The 12,885-nt window shown below is 32.7% G+C and overlaps 2 protein-coding genes across 2 annotated transcripts; both read right to left on the bottom strand.

Annotated features, from left to right (window-relative positions):
- Positions 1-5,766: 5,766 nt before the first annotated feature.
- LOC116023559 (methyl-CpG-binding domain-containing protein 2-like) lies at positions 5,767-7,077 on the bottom strand. The gene is made up of 4 exons (XM_031264562.1): positions 6,731-7,077; positions 6,228-6,281; positions 5,944-6,110; positions 5,767-5,831 (listed from the first exon to the last, which is right to left on the bottom strand). The coding sequence occupies exons 1-4, from the start codon at positions 7,075-7,077 to the stop codon at positions 5,767-5,769; spliced, it is 633 nt and encodes a 210-aa protein (XP_031120422.1).
- Positions 7,078-9,698: 2,621 nt separating this feature from the next.
- Positions 9,699-11,357, bottom strand: LOC116023825 (anther-specific protein LAT52-like). The gene is made up of 2 exons (XM_031264845.1): positions 11,141-11,357; positions 9,699-10,180 (listed from the first exon to the last, which is right to left on the bottom strand). Exons 1-2 carry the CDS (start codon positions 11,292-11,294, stop codon positions 9,846-9,848), a joined length of 489 nt encoding a protein of 162 aa, XP_031120705.1. The 5' UTR covers positions 11,295-11,357; the 3' UTR covers positions 9,699-9,845.
- Positions 11,358-12,885: the final 1,528 nt, after the last annotated feature.

The following is a 12,885-nucleotide window of genomic DNA, read 5'->3' as shown; positions in this document are numbered from 1 at the left end:
ACCCTTACCGTTATAACTTCCGTTATCTTTTCCACTATTGTTACCATGCACATGCATCCACTATATATTTTCTTATTTTCTGCAATAATATTAATAATAATATATACATATTATATGTTGGAGTGATATGTTAGTTATTTTCTAAAATATAAATATAAAATTTATAAAAATATTTTAAATTATTATTATTATTTACAATAATTTATATATAAAAAATCTAAATACATTTAAAATTTTAATATAAAATATTAATATTGGGCACATATTTTAAAGAACGAACAACTTGATTGAACTTTTGTGTTCTTTTAAAAACAATTTTTATTGAACGAGTAACTTACCTCGTCAATGTCACCCGTAAAAGTTTCCGTAGAGTTTCATTAACATCATATTCTCGCTGGATCGAATTTCATGATATCAAATATTGATAATTACACTATCACATGATAAACACAAATATGTGTTTATATCTTCTATTTCTAGTGTTACTTTATAAACTTATATTTGTCTTTTTAAAATTATTTAGATACTTTTATATTAAATTTCACAGCAAAAAGTTAACACAAGAAATGCATACAGTTAATTATTGCAATATAATGCTCCAACAATTCATTCATTCAATCTGTAGCTTCATCTCCCGAAACACCAAATTAAGGTATACCCATCTCACCCTTTAATTTATATTTATATTTTGCAGCGAAGATTTCGTTCCATACCAGAGATGAAAAGTAATATCTATTTTTCTTTTTAATCAAACTAAACATTTTTGAGCTCATACATAGTGGTTTGACAGGTTGATTTTAGTACATGAATTCTACTACATGAACTCCCAATTTCTACTCCCTGACGTGGTAAATCACATTACCTTTAAATCAAATTAATTTTTTTTCGATCGACACACTTTTACATCTTATTTGAATTAGAATAGTATAACAACTTTTTTGTTTGTTGGGATAAAGTATTGATCACAATAAGGTTAATGGTTTGAAACCCGGGGTTGATCGCGAGTGATGGACCCCAAAATATTAAAGTTAGTGATTTGACATTGAATTTAGTTCTTATTGACCTTATACCAAGGAATACTCTAATTATATATTTTTAAACAATTATATTATTTTCAATAATGCGATAGAATTTCATCATTTTGAAGCTAATTAAAAATACAATACAATAGGATTTAAAAAAAAAAAAAACAATACAATAGGAATTATAGGGCCGCTCCATTTTGTAATTTTTTTTGGAACTTTATCAAGCATTTAAAGAAAGGATGCTAGCTTAATCATTGTTAGGGTTTGATACTGACATGTCAGGTTGAACTAGAGCTTGCTTGGGATTTCTTTTAATCCATACAAGGTGAGTTCAAACCAAAATTTAACTTAAAGTTGATACTAGCATAGCAACTCACTACTTTACCATTTGGTTGATTGATTATAAATTTAAGTGTATACTTAAAGTTATTATGAGATAACATGTATATGTCATGTTATTAGTGTTGTAAAAATTGACCAAGGCAATTTTAGTTCTAGGCAGCTTTTAGTCGACTGACCGACTAACTAGCCGACTAGGCGTCGACTTGGTCGAGTTGAGCGCCTAACTTGACCAAGTTGGGCGCCTAAGTCGATTGAGTCGGTTCTATCTCGACCGAGTTGACGTTCAACTCGGTTGAGTGATTTTTTTTTGCCTGCTCGTCTACTCCTCTTTTATATTTCTCCAACCATGTACTCAGCATGTAATCAATTAACCATCTAACATATGCAGAAGATGCTCCCTGGCGCTCGACTAGCTCATAGTGCCTTCTGCAACATTGTATGTTATGATATCAACAACGTTGTTATTTACATTATTGTATAGATTACTTATAAATAATAATAATAATAATAATAATAACACAAATAATAAAATTAATAATCCACATTGTCATTACAAAAAAAAAAAAACTCTCAAAATTATCTTTGTTGAAGAATCCACAACAGACAACATACAAACATATACAAATTCTATTGAGTCATAAAGACATTATCAAATATCAACTGTTGCTGACAATGGGTGCACTACAGCTTTGTTGCCTTGCACTTCAATTTCCTCATCATCTTGAAGAACATAATATTAAAAAGAAAAAAAGAAAGCAATCAACTTGTTGTAACAAATATAATAACAATACCCTCCCCGCTAGCTATCACATGATAAACACAAATATGTATCTATATCTTCTATTTCTTGTGTTACTTTATAAATTAAACTTTTATTTGTGCCTTTTTAAAATTATTTAAATACTTTTATATTAAATTTCACAGCATAAAGTTAACACAATTCAATGCAGCCTGAAGAACATTTAGTAGCATATGGGCGGAACAAGAAATGCATACAGTTAATTATTGCAATGCTCCAACAATTCATTCATTCTGATCCGTAGCTTCATCTCCCGTAACACCAAATTAAGGTATACCCATCTATACTGGGTTATAGTTTTAAGTGCTCAAGCTGTTACAAATGGAGGCCAGGCTCATTCCAAGAAATGGTGGAATGAATTAATTCTTTTATTATTTGAGATAAATTAAATTTGTTATTAATAAGTAATCTATACAATTATGTAAATAACAACGTAACGTTGTTAAAATTGTAAAATGACATATGCATATTATCTCAAAATAACTTTTAAGTATGCACTTAAATCTATAGTCAATCTTAAATAGACCATTTCATCAAACGGTGATGAAGTAGCTTAGATATTATTGAAAATGATTTGTATTTCGCAACACAATTTCTCCAGTTATGAAAACTCGTCATGACTTTCAGATTTTAACTCTTCTATCCGCTTCATTGCAAGCTGCAGCTTGGTTTTACCTGAAATTTATTCATGCTTGCATTGTGTATTTGTGGATCATGTCAAGAGGATGAAGAGTGGTTGTAAAGTGTCATGCAATGCATTTTTTTCATTTCTTTAAATGGTTGAAATTGATTTGAGATTAGAAATGAAAATGTTATTTGGTGCGTGGCTCTAATGGGGATAGGGAGAGAACCAACTTTTAAATTAAATTATTACGTTTAGTTGGGATATTGGAGGAAACCAATTTAAAATGTTCATAATTAGATTTTAACTGCGTGTTTCTTACTTTTCAATATGTTAGTTTGGAAAGATACCTGTGGTATGTATTCTCCATATTTTTTCTTCAGATATTTTTTTTTTTGGACTCCTGATGGTACTTCTTTTGGATCTACTGCTCTTTTACGATACAACGATGATTGCTCAAGTGTCACGGAATACACCTTAGCTAGCGTTGGTGACTTGTTTTTTTTGTAATGGTATTTACTATTTAACTATTTAATAGTGATTAGTAATTTATCCCTGCATTACATGGAATGTATTATATTTTGAAAAATATGAAAAAAAATCAAAATTTATATCATTTATAAACATTTTAGAAAAAGATTATTGAAAAAGAATATATATACCTCCCCTGGTGCTTCCAAATATCTTTTTTGAGCAGTAGAATTCTTTCACCCAAATATAGAATTTGGGAGTACATGTAATAAACTCTTCTTTCAGTCTTTCACATAAACCACCATCACACTCATCGGATATATATACAATGATCATTACCTTAATTGTTAGGAATGTCTGTTAATAGATTTGGATGATGCTAAGTATATAGTCCTTATAGAGCCCTCGAATCACACTTGTAAATCGTTTAGAGATCACGTCTCTACAGATTGAAGCCATACCAGAAGATGCTTAATTGGAAGAAGTCTCACTAGAAGGTAAGGAATCGGAATGAGAAATTTCGTAAGGAGCTAGTGAATTTGGAAGAAAGCAATCAAAAGAAGACACTTCCAAGACAAGTCAAGAACTTTTTATAGAGACTCAATGACATATTCTCCACTTTCACGTCAAACTTTGAAGAAAATGTTAATGCTCCTCAAGACAAAAAGGGAGTAAGTCAACATACGATATAATGAAGGATAAAAAGAGTTGTTTGATATAATGCAACTTGTTTAACATTGACAAGTGTACACTCAAGACAAATTAATGATAAGCAGAAGAGTCCGGCCTTTTGAATCAAAGTGTGCTTATACACCAATAGACAAACGATAGATCATTATCCTATGGTTCATAAGTTGTGCAAGTAAAGGATTTGACAACAGATTTTCATGGATATGATTGTGGTATCTTTTGGAGGACTACCACTTGTTGAGTGACAACAGGCATATTCAAAGTTAGAGTTGGTGCTCACCCCTCCTCATCTATAAACAGAAGACCCTTGCTTAGAAGGAGGTGCAAGGAAAACAATTGCAAACGTATTGCTGAAAAGATTAAGAAAGAGAAACAATTAAGTGTTGTGCAAATATTCTAAGCTAAAGAAGAATTATCTTGATTCTTAAAAGTCCAGCGCTCGACAACAACAACGTAACCTTCTTTTTATGTCAAAGAAAGTTGATAGATCAATCTAGAAAGTTAATTGGTATCATATTTTTCCTAATATGTATTACAATTTTCTTCATAAACAATATAAATTAAATTAATTTATCCTTATTAGTATCACATGTTATCTCATAAGTAACTTTTCAACTCCTAAATATTACATTTTGATTTAAAAGTATTATAATTTTTTTTTCTCAAAAGTATCATACTTTTTCTTATTTAAGCATATGAATCTTTTACTCATCGTAAGTAACAATCAATTTATCGATGATTAGTATTATATTTTCCATCATAAATATTACACTTTTATCTAGACCCTATCCGTCTGGCCGTCTCACCAAAAAGGATCCATGGTACGGTACGTACATTTTTAGCTCATATAACAAAAGCCTAAATAAACATTTTTAAACACTATCATTATTGGATTTAGTTTTTGAAGTCAAGAGTACAATTTAATAAAAATTCTAGGGATTCAATTCGCTTTTATATTTTTCAAATTATTGACGTCATACCAAGGAATACTCTAATTATATATTTAAAGAGTTATATTATTTTCAATAATGCAATAGAATTTCATCATTTTGAAGCTAATTAAAAATACAATACAATAGGATTTCAAAAAAAAAAAAAGAAAGAAAGAATTATACGGGTTCCATTTTTTTTTTTTCAACTTTATCAAGCATTTCAAGAAAGGGTGCTTAATCATCATTGTTAGGGTTTGATACTGACATTTCAGGTTGAACTAGAGCTTGCTTGGGATTTATTTTAATCCATACAAGGTGATCAAGTTCAATCCAATAGCATAGGAACTCACTACTTCATCATTTGGTTGATTGATTATAAATTTAAGTGTATACTTTAAAGTTATTTTGAGATAACATGCATATGTGATGTTATCACTGTTGTAAAAATTGACCGGGATGATTTTAACTCTATGCAGCTTTTAGCCGGCTGACCAACTAATTGGCCGACTAGGCATCAACTCGACCGACTCAGACGCCAAACTCAACCAAGTCGGTGCCCAACGTAACTCTCGGCTACTCCTCTTCTATATTTCTCCAGCCATGTACTCAACTAACCAAGAAAAAAGAGAAGACAATGCCCCGGGCACACAACGTTGTTATTTATGTATACATTATTGTATAGATTACTTATAAATAATAATAATAATAATAATAATAATAATAATAAAAATAACACATAATAAAATAAATAATCCACATTGTCATTTAAAAAAAAAAACACTCAAAATTATCTTTGTCGAAGAATATAATCCACAACAGACAACATACAAACATATATCACATTCTATTTCTATTGAGTCATAAAGACATTAGGAACTGCCATTATCAACTGTTGCTACTGACATTGGGTGCACTACCACCTTGCACTTCAATATCATCATCATCATCATCTGGAAAAGCATAATATTAAAAAAAAAAAAAGAAAGAAAGAAAGTAAGTAATCAACTTGTTGTAACAAATATAATAACAATAAGTGTTTATAGAATTACAAAACTAATTCACCTATATATATAACTTCTTGACCAGATTGATATGGCTGAGACAAGGAAGTTATAGAAAGGTGATGCTTTCTTTTTCCCTTTTTTTGAAATAGAGGCTCTGGTGAATCAAAACAAAATTGATTTATATCTATCACAACTGCTACATGCTCTGGGTGTTCTTTTAAATACCTAATCAAATCACAACAAAAAAGGTAATAATAATGAAATAATAGATAGCCAAATATACATATGAAGATCAGAGCTAAAAAAATGTCTAGGTTCATTAGAAAGGAAAATAGATATTACTTTTCAATTTCTGGTATGGAACGGAATCTTCTTTTAAATGGTGAGTAGTAAAAGCTGCAAAAATTATATAGAAAAAAAGGGTGAGAGTAGATATTAATAAGCTTATCAATATTTATAAACAATGCATATATATATAAATAGGGTTTAGTTCCCGAGTTGTCTCTCGTGCAGACGTGGGGTCATGTCACCACGCACTAGATATGCAAGAATACACCACAACGTGTTGAGAAATGCACAAGGGTGTGGTGCATTTGTGTATTTCACCCTAGTATATTTCTGAACACAATGTGGTGTATTTGCATACCTAATGGTGCATGACACCTCCCAGCCCTAGGGTTGTGCATTTTCGCCTTGGTGTACCTCTGAATACATTGTGGTGCATTTATACATACCTAATGGTGTAATCCGTATGGTGACATAGAAAAGTCTATCCCCATTTGAACCAGTATATATATATATATATATATAGAGTGAGAGAGAGAGAAAAGGAAAATGAGACATACACTTCTACAAAGCGGGTACCTCCGACAGCTCTGAACCCTAATTCACGCCTCCATCCCGGAGGTGGAAGAGGAATGTTAGGCTTATCAATAGCCCAAAGCCTACTTCCATCTGGAACCACATCAGTTGGATCTTCACATGATATATTCCTTTCCCACTGATTTGCCATCTCACAAAAGAATGGATTGGCAGAGATGTTTGCCCTTATATTTTCATATATTTCCTTTGTTGGAACCAGCCTCCATTTACAACATTTTGAACACTGAAAACTATAACCCAGTATAGATGGGTACACCTTTGCTGCTTTGGCAGATGATGAAGTAGCCACAGAATGCTCTCCAGGCTGCATTCTGCTAATTAACTTTATATATATATGCTGTGAAATTTAATAGAAAAGTATCAACAAAAAGACACAAATAATAGTTTATAAAGTAACACAAATATATAATTGTTTAATTTGGGCTTTATAATTCCAGGAAAGCATGCATAAGAAGTTAGCATATGAATAGTATTCGAATCCCACACTCCAAGAACAGAAAATGAATCTATTGACTTTTTGAAATGGTGAATCAAGATGTTCTCGATGTTACAAGCAATCATATACGACACTGCTTAATAACTAAACCGACATGCGAAAAGTATTGTCTAACAGAATTAAAACTAGCACAACAACTAAAACAATCAAACTCCACAATAAACCATTCACAGGGCGATTCTTGATCCAAGCTAGAGCTTTCTTAACAGCCAATCAATATAATGCTTTAAAATTTTATATTTCACCTTAAGCACAATTATTTGCCTTCAATACATCTCACTATATTTAGATTTGATACAATAATGGATTAAATACATTTATGTCTATATTTAGCATTTCCCTTTTGAAAAATAATATAAATTTGATTTTCTCATCAATTCAAAACGTACTATAAAAGTTAATCCATATAAGGTACTTAATTTTTTTTGGTACAATGAGAAGAGTATTGTTTGAAACATATAGAATCTGATCTAAAAGGAAAATTGAGCAGGTAACCAATTGTAATAGGAAATCGAATTAAAACTTGATTAAAAAAAACTACTGATTTATCAATTTATTATTATGAGTTATGACAGTTTTATCAAATTTGGACAACAAACCCTAATTTTTCAATGGAAACTAATCTCCAAATCTAATCAAAGAATTGAACTAGATAGCTTATAGATCGAATTAAAATTTGATTAAGAAAACTATTGATTTTCAAATGATTATTATGAGTTATGAGAGTTTTATCAAATTTGGACAACAAACCCTAATCTTTTTCAATGGAAACTAATCATCAAGTCCAATCAAAGAGAATTGAACGAGATAGCTTATAGATCGAAACATTACATAAATAACATGGGTATCCTTTAAACATCATAAGGAAACACGAAACACAAAATCGATCGAACCATCACAATTAAGGAAACGCATTTGGTGGAATGAAGCGAAAATCAAAACTCACCGATCACTTAGATTGAGAAATTAAAGTAATTTTGGTAGAGGATCGGAGGGGCTGAGTCGCGTTTTGAGCTCTAGATCCAATCTGTCACGCCGTTATTTTAGGATGAGAAAATGACCCAATACGGTGAAGCTAGGGAGGTACTAGGGTTGCAGAATTTAGAGGCAGATCGAGAAAGTATGCTTGCTATGTAAAATAGAGAGTTAATATATACCCTGCCTCATATTTAAATAAGCCACAGTTATACCATGGACCCGAGTCTACCTTGTAAGGTGGACTCGAGTCAAGATACACACTTTATATACGGGAGTTTATTATCAAAATGGTCCATCAACTATTGTGAAATTATTAATTTGGTCCTTGACAATTTTTCGTGCACAATTAAGTCCATCGACTTTAAAAATTTAACCAATTTGGTCCTCCACTTATTTTGATGTTAAACATCCGTTAAATCAAAACTAAATTAGTAATTTTACTATAGTCAAGGACCATTTCTGTGAAAAATTAATTACTAATTTGGTCCCTTAACTTTAACAAAATTACCAATTTAGTCCCGATTTAACGAATATTTAACGGCAAAATAAACGGAGGACCAAATTGATTAAAATTTTCAAAGTCGAAGGACTTAATTGGACACAAAAATTATCGATGACCAAATTGATAATTTTGCAATAATCGATAACCATTTCGGTAATAAACTCTTAAAATTGTGAACATTCAGTATATAAATTATGAACATTTAGTATATAAAATTGTAAATATTCAGTATGTAAATTGTGAACATACATTTAGTATGTAAATTATATTGTGAACATTTAGTATATACAAATTTTAAACATTCAGTACATAAATTATATACCTTCATTATATAAATCGTATATTTTTTTTATACGGATTCACCTTGCAAGGTGGACCCGAGTCCACACAATAATTTGCCTTAGAAAGGGAATAATGTTCAAAATCTCAAATAAGTCACACAAAAATGCGGGTGAGTTATCCAATTATTAAAATCACAATTGACCGTCCAAAATTATACAATTAAATCAAAATTGACTTGTTCCTCTGCTCTATTATTTTTAATTTATTTTAATAATTAAAAAAAAAAAATCTCTTAAGATTTTGGTGACCTGGATCTCATCGCTTCGCACCACCTGGGCTCCCCACCCTAAGGGGACAGCCGGACAGGTAAGGCAGGTAAGTTGACATTGGAATCCTCGTGTCGTCCGGGAACAGGAAACCCTAGTTCTTTAATTTACTCACCAATACTTCAACTGTTCAACATCCTCTTGTATAATTTGTAAAATAAAATAGTTAATTTTTTCAATTAATCAATAAAGCAAGCAACAAAATATAAATAGTTAAATAAAATATGGGCCAAGTAGCCAAATGACCCCTCTGACTCTCTCAAATGAGAGATCATCATAAGTTCGAATCTCAATGGAGACATTGATTCTTTGTAGTTCAATATGTTAGTACTCAAAATAAGAAAAGATTTACGTACCAAGCTCGACTTATATATCATGAACTCGATCGAAATATAATTTATTCAATCAAATGGAGTGCACACATATATATAGAACAACATTAAAAAGGGCAAAGCTAATTAAGGTTACGTTGTTGATGGATGGGAGAAATGATATCACATGGCTGGACCGGGGAGAAAATCGATCTCCTTCAACACTTTGGCACACCGCTCATCGGCCTTATCTTTCATGAAGAAGAGTGGGTTAGCATGGCGAAGGCCTCCCTCCATTCCAACGTTCTGAGTGCAAACAACTCTGGCTTTCTCCAACCCCGCCACGGTCTCCTTGCAATCCTCCCTTGGGCTCTTCACCACTGTCACCTCGCACATGTCCTTCTCGTGTTCTCCGTCCACCGTCAAGTTGTACTTTCCGTCCACCCCCGTCGCCCCCTTCACGCTGTATGTCAATGTCTGGTTCTCTATGTTTCTGCAATCCAGCCGCACCACCGCATCTGTATGCCCAAAAATCATTAGTTTATTACACAGAAATAGAGTTTTCTCGGTGCATACCCAGTTAGAAGGAGTGACTGTACTACAGGTTTAATTTTTCTAGTTGGGGGTACGTGTTTGATTCGAACATGGGAATTAGAATAGGGATTGGAATCAAACGTAATGGTAATGTGTTCAATTAGAATGACTGAATTAGTGAGTCCTTTTGTTTGGTAGTAAAGAAGGATTTTTTTTGCGCACACTCTGAAAGAGTGACTACAGATTCCTCATCACTCAAGATTAAAAAAATAATGAATTCAAGAAAGAAAAAGAATGGTGTTGCCCCGCGTGGCTAACTCAATTGGTTCGACGGATCACCCTAAAGCCTTGTTGCGTTGGCAATGTGGAGGTTCACATCTCATTGGAAAGTGGAAACCTTTCCCCACATGGCTAACTCAGTTTGTTGACTTATCATCCTAAAGCCTTGTTCAATAACAATGTGAAGGTTCAAATCTCACTAGAAACTTAGGGTCATTAGGAGGCCGACCGGTCAGTGATGAAGATCCTTTCTGCGTAGAGTGTACAAGCAAGAGGTGAGAACAATATTAGAATCTCACGGGAAACCTAGGGTTATTAGGAGACCGACCGACTGGTCAGTGATGAAGACCCTTTCTGCCTAGAGTGTACAAGCAATGTTGAGAACATGAGGTTGGCTCTTGGGCATCCCACTAAAAACCTATGGATCATTAAGAGACTTTGACTGATCAGAAGTGATCTGATTAAACCCTTTATACAAAGAGTGTACAGGTAAAGGGTGGGAACCCAACCAAAGGTGATGAAGAATCTTTTTGTGTAGAGTGTATAGTAAGGTGAGAAGCTGGATCCTCCAGTGACTCACGGGCAAGGAGTTGGCAGCTTAAAATTAATCCAGCATAAGTTGAGAAACCTAATTTATGAAAGAAACCATAATGAATTTCTGTTACCTTTTATGTTCTGGCTAATTCTGGTCTGGAATTGAACACGGCAGGTGTCGCAGTAGACGTTGCCCACAACATTGAATTTCTCAGGAGTGCAGTGGGCGATGCCGGCAAGGGCCAAAATGCAAAGTGCAGAGATGAGTGCAACAACCCTTGCCATTTTTGTATGGAGAGAGGGAGCTGAGGGAGGTAATTCTATGTGATCCTTAATTAGTGTACTTCTCTTGATGTGCTCCACGATTTGTTAATGAGGGATTTGTGCCCATTTTATAGTGTTAGAGAGCCATGAAGCTAATGGTTGTGAGTAAATTTTGGTTGGCTCCTTATTTTAATTTTGAAAGGTTTAGAGAAAAAGATCTATTCAATTCGTGTACTTCGTTAAGACTTAGAACAAAATGATTGCTTCTTTCTCTCCTTTTTTTTTTATTTAACAATTGTTTATTCAATTTGAATTAATATTTAAAAGTTTAATTGAAATATAAGTAGAAATTCTTTAATTAGTGAATGAGAAAGAGATGATAAAAATAGGATTCTAAGAAAAATTACAATAAAATCACTATTCTATTATAAGGTTGTATATGTTCTATATTTTTTGATATGTTGTAGTTTAAAAAATCAATGCTCCACCACCAGGGTTCAATCCTGTAACTATCCCTCAAGTAGAGCCACAAAGGTGTCATCTTAACACAAAACACATGTAGGGCTATAAATCTATAACAATGTAATGTTTATTTGGATAATGCTACCTAAAAAGTATTTATCTGGAAGTGGATTGAAAAAAGAGAAAAAAAAAAATAGAGCAATTAATAGAATTGCAAAGAGAAGCTACGAAAATTTATTTTGTAAATTGTTGGCTCAAATTTATCTAAATTTAAAAAATATCTTATGAGCAGTAAAGATTTTACGAAAACAACAAAGTTCTTAGAAGATTTAAGAATCATGAAATATTTTAGAAGATTTAAAGCAAATGGTGTGAATTAACTTTCATTCTTTTTTCAATGCAATGTTGCAGAATGCGTTAGACGCTAGTCTGGTGCTTCGGAAGCTCCTAGCACTTAGGCAGCCGAGTAATCTGAGTATATCGTACGTTATCCACTTTTCCCATCAGGACTAGAACTCTAGAAGTTGTTATTAGACTACTATAATCTCCCAAACTAGTCAAGTGCATGTATTAAATGGTTAGTTGAGTACATGACTGGAAAAATATAGAAGATAAATAGTCGAGCAGGCAAAAAAACTACTTGGCCGAGTTGAGCGCCAACTCGAGTTAGGCGCTGAACTCGGCCCAATTAGGCCTCTAACTCGACGCGCTTAGGGCGCTTAATTGGCTGATTGGTCAATTGTGCGACTAAAAATTGCCTAGGAGGCTAGGACTGAAATTGTCTCGGCCTAGGGGTGCTTAGCGCCTAGTTGGCGCCTAGGCAACCACTTAGGCCAATTTTTACAACATTACATAAAAGACATAAGTCAAAAGAAAGAAACAATTTAATAGAAGAATTGTTTTATCGATCATCAGAGAAGTTTAAGTAGAAGATTTAACTAGATAGAAAGAATTAAACCATCAGAATAATTTGTTTAATTTCAACAAAAGATGCTAAATTTCAAGATCTTAAGAAAAGGATTAATGAATAATAGAGGAATCTTTAGAAGAGAAAAATCATAAGATTACGTTCCACTGAATTTTGGAAGATAGATGCATGCCATGCATGCAGCATGCATTATGAGGAGAAATGTACAAGGAAGAAAAGAAT

This window comes from Ipomoea triloba, chromosome 6, assembly GCF_003576645.1.
Source record: "Ipomoea triloba cultivar NCNSP0323 chromosome 6, ASM357664v1".
In the NCBI taxonomy this organism is placed as follows: Eukaryota; Viridiplantae; Streptophyta; class Magnoliopsida; order Solanales; family Convolvulaceae; genus Ipomoea; species Ipomoea triloba.
The sequence above is the reverse complement of the archived record's forward strand: the minus strand, read 5'-3'. Positions and strand labels throughout refer to the sequence as shown.